Source organism: Cucurbita maxima, unplaced genomic scaffold (genome assembly GCF_002738345.1).
Source record: "Cucurbita maxima cultivar Rimu unplaced genomic scaffold, Cmax_1.0 Cma_Scf00010, whole genome shotgun sequence".
Classification (NCBI taxonomy): domain Eukaryota; kingdom Viridiplantae; phylum Streptophyta; class Magnoliopsida; order Cucurbitales; family Cucurbitaceae; genus Cucurbita; species Cucurbita maxima.
Genome location: NW_019272026.1, coordinates 2,405,907 through 2,416,728, shown reverse-complemented (window position 1 = coordinate 2,416,728; position 10,822 = coordinate 2,405,907). Strand labels below are relative to the sequence as shown.

General features: G+C 38.7%; 2 protein-coding genes across 4 annotated transcripts in view; one reads left to right on the top strand and one right to left on the bottom strand.

Annotated features, from left to right (window-relative positions):
* Positions 1 to 4,889, top strand: part of LOC111485042 (riboflavin biosynthesis protein PYRR, chloroplastic-like) — a 5,900-nt gene extending 1,011 nt beyond the window's left edge. The window contains exons 2-9 of one of the 3 annotated variants that reach the window (XM_023131728.1): positions 1,021 to 1,155; positions 1,238 to 1,337; positions 2,129 to 2,254; positions 2,331 to 2,674; positions 2,744 to 2,863; positions 3,314 to 3,559; positions 4,199 to 4,324; positions 4,438 to 4,889. In XM_023131728.1, the coding sequence (XP_022987496.1) occupies positions 1,021 to 1,155; positions 1,238 to 1,337; positions 2,129 to 2,254; positions 2,331 to 2,674; positions 2,744 to 2,863; positions 3,314 to 3,559; positions 4,199 to 4,324; positions 4,438 to 4,665 (1,425 nt within the window). In that variant the 3' untranslated portion in view covers positions 4,666 to 4,889. Of the gene's footprint in view, positions 1 to 1,020; positions 1,156 to 1,237; positions 1,338 to 2,128; positions 2,255 to 2,330; positions 2,675 to 2,743; positions 2,864 to 3,313; positions 3,619 to 4,001; positions 4,036 to 4,198; positions 4,325 to 4,437 lie in introns of those variants that run through there. The other 2 variants (XM_023131730.1, XM_023131729.1) reach the window with 2 other exon arrangements.
* Positions 4,890 to 5,571: 682 nt separating this feature from the next.
* On the bottom strand, positions 5,572 to 10,640 carry LOC111485013 (phosphoglycolate phosphatase 1B, chloroplastic-like). The gene is made up of 13 exons (XM_023131706.1): positions 10,322 to 10,640; positions 9,711 to 9,735; positions 9,445 to 9,512; positions 9,210 to 9,302; positions 9,070 to 9,141; positions 8,636 to 8,707; positions 8,403 to 8,457; positions 7,553 to 7,575; positions 7,269 to 7,321; positions 7,044 to 7,141; positions 6,867 to 6,966; positions 6,097 to 6,200; positions 5,572 to 5,821 (listed from the first exon to the last, which is right to left on the bottom strand). The coding sequence occupies exons 1-13, from the start codon at positions 10,400 to 10,402 to the stop codon at positions 5,715 to 5,717; spliced, it is 951 nt and encodes a 316-aa protein (XP_022987474.1). The 5' UTR covers positions 10,403 to 10,640; the 3' UTR covers positions 5,572 to 5,714.
* Positions 10,641 to 10,822: the final 182 nt, after the last annotated feature.

Here is a 10,822-nt window from a genome sequence, read left to right as displayed (position 1 = left end):
TTTCTATTAAATAACTATTTATAGCAAACCTTTAACCTTACCTCTCAAACTCTAATGGAATTGAATATACTCCATAAAGTTGGGAAGAGTTTTTTTTTTTTTTTTTTTTTTTCTAAATTAAATAATATATTAAAAATATATAATTATTTATTTATTTTATTAAAATATTATAAAATCTCTTCATATATATATATTTAACTTATTTGAATCATATATATATATATATTAATATATCAATTTTTAATACTGTAGAAATATTTTTTTAATGTTTTATATTAATTTATCTAATATATTAATAGTAATTTAAAATTTTTAAATTAAGTATATTTTTTTACGTTTAATATATTTAATATAAGAAAGATTTTTTTGAGTGAGTTAATAGGGATGAAATAATATAAAAGTAATTAATTAAAATTTTAATTACTTAATTAAAATAAGTGATGTCTATTAATATAATTATTACGTATATGTTATTATTCCAGAGTTATTCGTAATTATAGCTAGGTTAAAAGTCTATTTTGCCCCTATAGTTACTTCTTATACAAGTATCACTAGTCCTCTAATGAACAATTAGTTTATGATTCAATAATAAGCAAAATTTGTCTTAGACGAGTAAGAGGGTGGGACCAGATTGTTTAAATCTCGAAATCAACAGAAAAAAGATTGAATCCCATCACATGAGTTGTGTTTCCAACCCTCTATTTGGTCAAGTCTCTGAAATGGTAGACTAAATCAGTTAAAAAATCACTTTCATCTACGAAAATTAAAGAACAAATCCTCACAAGTATGAGTTCATAACTCACAGATTCATAAGGTGAGATTAGATACCCTCGTTCATATGCTCCACATGAAAAAATTGGATCAAATAATTTGTAACAATTAACAGTAGATTATATCAATAGTAAGACACGAACATTATCTCTATATTATAAACTTTTTAAGTTATTTCTTGAACATGATCGTACGTGATTCTTCTCGTTTTGTTGGTTTAAAAATTGTTAATGGAGAGTGTACAATTAGGCAGGGATTAAAAGGGTAGTGGTTGGAATCCGGCATCCCTTGCAACATCTAAGAGGAAATGCTGTGAGGGCTTTAAGAAGTCAAGGGGTTGAAGTTGATGTTCTTGGAGAGGATCTTCAGAGTATAGCCATTGAGGTAAAATCAATATCAAAATACATTTTGAGTTATGATTGTTAGGTAGCTGTTCTTCATGATGCAGTGTTGCTTTGTGTTATAGGAAGCTCGAAAAGCTTGCCTTCTTGTTAATGCTCCATTGATCTGTAAAGCTGCTTCTCAACTTCCTTTCTCTGTTCTTAAATATGCCATGACGCTTGATGGTTAGTATTATACTTTCATAACCTCTTTCATTCTCGAATATGATATTGTCTTCTTTCGGCTTTTCCTTTCGGGCTTTCCTTCGAGGTTTTAAAATACTGTTTGCTAGAGAGAGGTTTTCACACCTTTATAAAGAATACTTCGTTTTCATCCCCAACCGACATTCGATCTCACAATCCACCTCCTTCGGGTCCTCGCTGGCACTCATTCCCTTCTCCAATTGATATGGGACCCCCCGTTCCACCTCTCTTTGGGGCCTAGCGTCTTTGCTGACACACCGTCTCGTGTCCATCCCCCTTCGAGACTCAGCCTCCTCGCATCTGGTAAATAGAGGTTTCCACACCCTTATAAAGAATGTTTCGTTCTCATCCCCAACCGACATGGGATCTCACAATCCATCCTTTCGGGTCCTTGCTGGCACTCGTTCCCTTCTCCAATCGATGTGGGATCCCCTGTTTCACCTCCCTTCTAGGCCTAGCGTCCTTATTGGCACACCACCTCGTGTCCACCCCTCTTCAAGGCTCAACCTCCTCGCTGGCACATTGCCCAATGCCTGACTCTAATACCATTGGTAACGGTCAAAGCCCAACGCTAACATATATCATTTCTTAGGGGTTTTAAAACTCGTCTGCTAGGGAGAGATTTCCACACCCTTATAAAGAATGTTTCGTTCTTCTCTCCAACCAACATGGGATCTCACATTTTCTCTCTTTTGATAGTTTTCCGACTAGTTCTTTCTAACATATATGAAGATGAAAATGGTGAATCGAAGTGACTTTACTTTAACTATCAGGGAAAATCGCTGCAACTACCGGTGATGCAACCTGGATCAGCGGCGTTACAGCCCGACACCGGCTCTCGGAACTACGAGGAAGAAGCGATGCTATTATAGTAGGAGGCAATACCATACGCAGTGATAGTGAGTTTCACCATTTCTCTATTACTCTCTTGTTGTTAAGTGGCACAAGTTCTTAATGTTCTTCAATCTTCATCAGCCAATCTTGAGCTGTCCTCTGCATTAGATCCCAGACTAACTGCAAGACAAAGTGGTGGACACACTCCCCTTCGTGTTGTAATGTCAAGAACACTTAATCTTCCTGAAGAAGCAAAGGTTTGGGATACAACAAGTGGTATACCAACCATGGTTGTAACACAAAGGGGTGCTAGAAGGAGTTTCCAAAAATTTCTTGCATCGAAAGGCGTCGAAGTGGTCGAGTTCGATATCGTCAACCCTCGAGATCTAATGGAGTATTTCCACGATCGAGGGTACCTTTCGGTTCTATGGGAGTGTGGAGGAACACTTGCAGCTTCAGCCATTGCCTGTGGGATAGTCCATAAGGTAAGGTCCTGATTCCAAGGGGCTCATTTGCCTTTGCAACACTAACTCTGCCGCCATTTTTCAACGCAGGTGTGTGCAGTGGTTGCTCCTAAGATCATTGGAGGGAGGAATGCACCATCTCCTGTTGGTGAGCTTGGGATGATTGAGATGTCTCAAGCTTTGAAACTCATTGATGTTCATTACGAGAAGGTTACTTACTTTTCATTGATCTTGTTCGCTGTCACTAATATGGAATCAATCCAAGGAAATTTTTTAGAACGGATTACTTTGATGATCAAGATCAAGAATAAAGAAAACTCGTGATTCGAATCACTCCACAAGAGGTTTGATCAATACCACTTGAATAACTCTAGCATGCAAGTTCTAAACACAAGAATTTGTAAAGTAAAACCTTAGCATAAATTCTATTCTTTAGCTTTGTTGAGAGCTAAGCTTTTACTTTGCAAATTCTTATGTTCAGAATTTGTATGCTAGAGTCATTCAAGTAAGTGGTGATTCGAATCACAAGCTTAGAAACGAGTTTTCTTTACTCTTGATCTAGATCATCAAGATAATCCGTTTCAAAACTTTCCCTAAGGTTGATTCCATATCGGTCATCGAAAGATTTCTAAGTTGTTTATGAGAATATGGCTCTTGCAGGTTGAGGAGGATATGCTGATCAGTGGATATCTTCAACCTATATCAGATGTTGCTCCTGTTATCCCATCACGGGATGCAACCTTAGCAGCTGACCCAGCTGTTGCTCCTTGTGAACCAAATATCATATCGTTCTATAATTCATGGGATCATTATGGCTCACTTTCTAACTTTTCACCTCACTCTGTTCATATGGCTGATGAGAATGGTGATATTAGTACTTGGATGACGGTCGAGCACTATTATCAGGTACCCGTTCTTGCTTGTATTGTCTTATTGACGTTCTTTTTTCTTTTTTCGATGATATATGTGTTGAGGATTGTTGGGAGGGAGTCCTACACTTTATAAGTAAAGAATACATCTCTGTTCGTATCATACCTTTTGGGGAAGTCTAAAGCAAAGCTATGAGAGCTTATTCTTAAAGAGAATAGTATCATACTATTGTGGAGATCCGTGATTCATAACATGGTATTAGAGTCATGCTCTTAACTTAGCCATGTCAATAGAATCCTCAAATGTCGAACAGTGAAGTTGTGAGTGTCTAACAAAGGGGGTACTTTGTTCGAGGACTCTAGAGAAGGAGTCGAGTCTCGATTAATGGAGGTTGTTCGAGTGCTCCATAGATCTTAGGGGAAGCTCAATAGTGTACTTTGTTCGAGGGGAGGATTGTTAGGAGGGAGTCCCACATTAGCTAATTTAGGGAATGATTATGAGTTTACAAGTAAGACATACATCTCCATTGGTACGTGGTCTTGGAGAAGCCTAAAGCAAAGCCACGAGAACTTATGCTCAAAATGGACAATATCATACCATTATGGAGATCCGTGATTCCTAACCATATATGTCTTGGCTAGTTGAGATATGCTCAAATTGACATTGTATATATAGGCTCACAAATTCATTGGGGTCGATGATCCCGTCGCTCAAGAATACGTGGAGAAGATCAAATCAGCACGAAGTCCTGAGGAAGCAACAAGGATTGCAAGGCTATTGCAGAAGCAGCGGCCTGATTTGGTATGGTTCCTCTATCTAGATTAAGTTTTCGTCAACGTAGTTCGTTTCGAACGGGTGTCGTACCGTTGATCATACCGAGAATCTTCGTCCAAAACTCCCAATTTCCTTTGCAGGTGAGACCTGATTGGGATACTGCCAAGCTTGATGTTATGTACAGAGCATTGAAATGCAAATTTTCAAGCAATCCTGGCTTGAAATCCATGCTACTATCAACTGCTGGATCTGTTCTAGTTGAAGCTTCACCACATGATCTTATTTGGGGTGGAGGCCGATTTGGAGATGGTCTAAATTACTTGGGGAGGTTGTTGATGAAACTACGAGCCGAGTTCCTTTCTCAATAGTCGAAATCGAACCGGGACGACCCGAAATTCAAATGAGAGAAAAAAACATAAAATAGAATCAATAATCACTTTAGGAGCAATTTCCTCTTTGTGCTTTTAAATAAATTGTGTTCAATAAATCGAGCTATGCTCATGTTATGTCTAAAAAAGTATTGATATCGTATGCAAATAAAGATACAAAGAGGTATATTTTTTATAAATAATTGCAAGTAATGTTTTGAATATGGACCCAAGTTATGTGATAAGGATCATTGTGTTCCAAATGTTCCAATCTTACATGATCCAAGGTTGAGAAGATTCACAAGCATTCATTCTTCATCTACAAAATAGAATATTCTCGGTTCAATCTTTATTTCATGTGTTACAATTTGGTTTGATTGAAGAAGAACCGTTTGGAGCTTTGAAAGTGAATATTTACACGGTTGAAGTAGCGGATGAGTCTCATAACTGCATTTGATTGATAATTTTTGTGGAGATTTTGAGGAAGGTGGAACTAACTCACCAATCATGACTACTAACCTTTGTTTTGTGGATTTTAAGGAAGGTGGAACTAACTCACCAATCATGACTACTAACCTTTGTTTTGTGGGCCGTAGAGTTTAATTAATTAATTAATTTTTTATTATTATTTTTTATTTTTTATTTATTGTCTAGATTATAAATATCCACAAATTACTAATTTTTATCGTTTCTAAGTTTAAAGCAATTCTTATTATAATAAATCTCTATTTTATTTTTTTTTATTTAATTTTTATATAAATATTCAATTATTAAAAAATTAGACATAAAATATTACTTTATGTTCGGTTAAAAAAGTGAATATTTTCGTCTTTTCAGTTTAATTTGAATGTATGAACGTGAAAAAAAAAAAAAAAAAAAAAAAACTTTATACAAAAAAGACGTTTCTTAAAAATGAGCTACCTTACAACACGTATATTTCGAGAAGTTCCACGAAATAAAATGAACAAATTCATTCAATTTGGCTAATAGAGCTCAAAGTTTAAACTCGGGACTTTTCGACGTTCGACGTTCGGGTCTTTATGAAGAACTCATACAGTGGCAGCTTTGAGGGAGAGGAAATCTGAAATCTTGTTGGTGTAGAAATCTGTTTGTATTGAGTTCTTGGGACTTTGAAGTGTTGACAAGCTTGTAACACCTGTGAAAAAAAAGACCCACAATGAATCGAATCGAATCGAAGTTACGTGTTCATTCCGTTCTTATTTCTAAACTTTCTAATGCCGACGTTATAGTTTAATCTCTAAACTTTGTGAATCATTTTATTAGAACCTACGTTCGATCGAAAATTCAACACTAAATCTTCTGTATGTAACCTTAAAGGATGAAGGTGTCGTATCGAATAGTTTTCGTGGCGCTCAGGGACTAATATAGAAATTTAGAAGAATTTAGGGACAAAAGGGGTAAATTTATTACCTGATAAAACAAGAAGAGTCTTGCAACTACCATTCTGTCCAAAAAGAATATCAGTATCTAATCTATCTCCAACCATGCATATTTGTGACTTCTCAATCCCAAACCTATCATTGGCATCACACCAACATTATTTGTCAAGAACAATACAAGAAAATAAAGAACGATAGAACTCGAAGTGATATCGGTATGCAAGTTAACAGTATAGACGAGGCGAGTTCGAGAGCACCCCTCCCTCCCACGAGACTTTCCATAATCATCTTATGACACATGTATCTTACACCTAACTATGTTGGTTCGATCCGAAATGTAACAACTCAAACCCACTGCTAACAGATATTGTCCACTTTTGCCCATTACGTATTACTGTCAGTCTCACGATTTTGGGACCCAGCGTCTTCGCTGGCACACCGCCTGGTATCTAATTCTAATACCATTTGTAACAACTCAAACCCACCGCTAGCAGATATTTTTCGCTTTGACATTATGTATCGCCGTCAACGTGTTTGCTAGGTAGAGGTTTTCTCCAATCGACGTGGGATCTTACACGAAAATTCTTGCTAGCTATGCTTCCACCTAGACTAGACCAAATTGCGCTTCTGTTCTTCGTTCCTAGCATGCTTTGCATGAGCATACTCAATACCCGACATGACATCAAATTGAACAACAGTCAACAGCTTTCTTCATAGACCAGAAATTACCATAAGGCACATTTTATCAAACATCTAACATCATGCATAATTTTGAACAGATTAGCAACATATGAACATTACTTGTTTGCTAAGTAGTCCATCATGAAAGTTGAGGGCTTCCCAACAACCAATGGCTCACGTTGGGTTGATCCGCAAAGAGCACCAACCATTGAACCACCACCTGATTTATGCACACAAGGAAACAAATTGAAACCCAACCAAGTACTAGAAAACAGAGAAACTGGGAGAGAACTGAACCTGCCCACTCCTGCGCATCTGTTAGATGCGTGACAGCATCACGGTTAGTTGCAATGAAGAGGCAGCCCGGGTTTTCCCGTATGCAGAGTGTTCCATACCTGAGATTCCATGGGGTTCGAGGTTCAAATTCTTACACATTTGTTGTATTCAAACACTTCCATAGGAGAGATCAAACTTACTGAGACCCAAGTTAATAAATAATGTTTAATGAAATGCAGGACTTACTGAACTTTGTAGTAGTTGAAGTATCGATCAAATCCGACCACTACGGCTCCCACCTTCATGAAAAATAAGAATTTGCTTAGATAAAATTCATGGACTATGGGGGGGGGGGGGGGGGGGGGGGGGGGGGGGGGGGGGGGGGGGGGGGGGGGGGGGGGGGGGGGGGGGGGGGGGGGGGGGGGGGGGGGGGGGGGGGGGGGGGGGGGGGGGGGGGGGGGGGGGGGGGGGGGGGGGGGGGGGGGGGGGGATGAGGGCGAATAGGTGATTCGTGATTGAATAAAGTTAGCCCGAGTTAGATTAGGGTATGAAACTGATAGGAACGACAGTTAGGAATATCAATAGGGTTAGTAGGGATTTGTTATAAATCGAGTGAATGGGAGGAGTGGGTAAAGCATTGGTTTAGTTGGTCTAGGCTCGAGTGATCTCAAGAGGGAGGGCCAAAACACCTCTCTTCCAATCTATTTTTAGCACTTTGGTTTATATAAGAAACGGATAAGAAATGTGACGAAGAAGGGTATTCCAAGGGATAACAATATGTAATGTTCAGGTGAGGTGGGGCGGTGTGAGATCCCACATCGGTTGGAGAGGGGAACGAAGCATTCCTTATATGGGTGTAGAAACCTCTCCCTAGTAGACACGTCTTAAAACCTTGAGGGGAAGTCCAAAGAGGACAATATCTATTAGCGGTGGGCTTGGACTGTTACAAATGGTACCAGAGCAAGACACCAAACGTTGTGTTAGTGAGAACGTTGAGCCCCTAAGAGGGGTAGATAGTGAGATCCAACATCGATTGGAGAGGGAAATAAAACATTCCTTATATGGGTGTGGAAACTTCTCCCTAGTAGACACATTTTAAAACTTTGAGGGAAAGCTCAAAAGGAAAAGCCCAAAGAGGACAATATCTGCTAGCGGTGGACTTGAGTTATTACAAATGGTATCAGAGCCAACCGGACAATATACCAGCGAGGACGTTGGGCCCTCAAGAGGAGTGGATTGTGAGATCTCACATCGATTGGAGAGGGGAACGAAACATTCCTTACGTGGGTGTGGAAACCTCTCCCTAGTAGACACGTTTTAAAACCTTGAAGGAAAGCCAAAAGAGAACAATATTTGTTAACGGTAGGCTTGAGCTGTTACATGGGTGCTCCATCAGAAAGCCTGGCTTTAGATCTATCTTCTTCCCACCATCATCCTGTAAGAACATAACATATTTACTCTATGACATCACACCTAACCATCCTGACAGATTATAGTAATCTTTAAGTTTATATGATATAAGAAACATCGTTTATCATGCTAGCCAATCACTGCCAAAGTAGCATCACAGACTTGCAAATAAGAACAGGCCACATAGAGGTGGCAGGACATACCGGTCCACCAAGGTACCGATATCCAGCGAGTTCAAGCTCTTTCAAGATGCCATCCTCACCAATCACATAAACCTGACATCACAAAGTCACTAGTCCAGGATGAAATAATGTCTAAATGAGCGAAGTTCAATGGTTAAGGCATTTCTATGTTAGTTAAAAGTCATAAGTTCAGATCTCGTAACAGCTCAAGTCCACCGCTACTAGATATTGTCTTCTTTGGGCTTTCCCTTCACGGGCTTTCCCTCAAGATTTTAAAACATGTCTGCTACGGAGAGATTTTCACACTCTTATAAGGAATATTTCGTTTCTATTCTAGGCTTTCACTCAAGATTTTAAAATGTTTTCACTAGGGAAGAGGTTTTCACACTCTTATAAGGAATGTTTCGTTCCCCTCTCCGAACGATGTATAAAAGATAGCTAAAGCAAGCGAGTACCTTCTTCTCTTTTGGGAAATCGATGGACTTCAAGTACGCAGCAGCAGCAAAAGATGATGCAAAAATTTCTTCCTGAAATATTCGAATTTTCTTAGCATTACTATTTCAGACAGAACTTGAGAGCTTTTTAAGTCACTGACCTCAGTAACATTAAGACCAAGTGTCTCAAACTTTTTTCCATACTGCTTCCTCGACTTCGTCGAATTGTTGGTAACAAAAACTAATCGCTTTCCCTGAAATTTTTTAAAAAGAGAGAAAAAAAAAAAAGAAAACGCAAAACAATCCATCAACTGAAGGAAACTACAGAGTTTTGCATAGTTTTCACTCATAAGGCAATAAGTTACCAAAAGTGGGTTAGAAAATGTATATTTATACCTTTGATCGAAGCATATCAAGCGTTTCTGGAACGCCATCTATGAGTTTGTCTCCTTTCCATATAACCCCTGCAGTTAAATCATTGGAAAGGTTAAAAATATCGTCTACAAAATGGAGGAAAAGAAGAACATTAATTACAGGAATGTTAACTTTCATCAAGTAAAAATTCAAGTGAAGCCATGAGATTCTGGGTTCTTTTCATGATGCGAAGAACAAAATAATTTCAATGAAAATGTTGGTTATAGCCTCTCCTCACAAGAACTTACTTCTGTCAAGGAAGCCTGCAAGATAAATACAAATTCATGGATTTGGGAATGGGCTTCCCTATTGCATCTTCTACTCACAATCAGCCTTCTAAACAAGCCAGAACATCCGTGAGTGTCCTTGCCACCTTACCATTTAGTTGCTAAGGAACTTTGTAGAGTGCTAAATCCTAAATAGGTAGTCTAAAGCTACCATGGTTTGGGTCCATTCCCTCTAAGCTCCTTATTTATATTATATTGTGAGATCCCATGTCGATTGGAGAGGGGAACGAAGCATTGTTTATAAGAGTGTGTAAACCTCTCCCTAGCAAATGCCTTTTAAAAACCTCGAGGGAAGGCCCAAAAGGGAAAGCACAAAGAGAACAATATCTACTAGTGGTAGATTTGGGTTGTTACAAATAGTATCAGAGCAAGACACCACACGGAGTGGATTTCGAGATCCCACACTGATTGGAGAGACGAATGAATACTAGCGAGGACGTTGGGTCCCAAAGGGGAGGTGGATTGTGCGATCCCACATCGATTGAAGAGGGAAACGAAACATTTTTTATGAGGGTGTAGAAACCTCTCCCTACCAGACACGTTTTAAAAGTCTTGAGAGGAAGTCCGAGGACAATATCTGCTAGCTCTAAATTTTCGGTGGAAGAAGCAACAATGAGGGAATGAGAAGCCGCTGTCGCTGCTCTGCTCAGCATCTCTGCTGCTTTTCTTTTCTGCGCGTTTGGACACTGTGTTGGCAGTTTGAGGCCCAAAGGTGACGTGGGATGAGGGGCGCTCGTTCCTTCGCTTGGGATTGTAAGGCACTGAAAACTCTCTCGCTATGGGCCATTTGATCTTCCATGCAATAACAATTTTTTTTTTTCTCTTTTTTTGGTTATGTAGCTGTTGTATAAAAATCGTGGATTTCTTAAAATAAAATTATAAATTTGTATTAACGAATGTAGATTGTTCATCTACCTCTTCTCAATATTCACACTATTTTATACGACAAATGTTTTAGTATCTTCGTCCCGATTATATTTATAGTATAGAATATATTGACCTCATTCTTATATTCATCATCTTCCTTAGTTTTAGGAATTGTGGAACCATGTTCACATCTCCAACATAATGGG

Excerpts from the sequence above, each read along its gene's own strand:
- LOC111485013 (XM_023131706.1), bottom strand. The coding sequence starts at position 10,402 with ATGCTGAGCAGAGCAGCGACAGCGGCTTCTCATTCCCTCATTGTTGCT. Across the intron at positions 9,513-9,710 it reads TGCAGGCTTCCTTGACAGAA|GGGTTATATGGAAAGGAGAC; the intron begins GTAAGTTCTTGT and ends ATTTAACTGCAG. Across the intron at positions 8,708-9,069 it reads ATTTCCCAAAAGAGAAGAAG|GTTTATGTGATTGGTGAGGA; the intron begins GTACTCGCTTGC and ends TTGTGATGTCAG.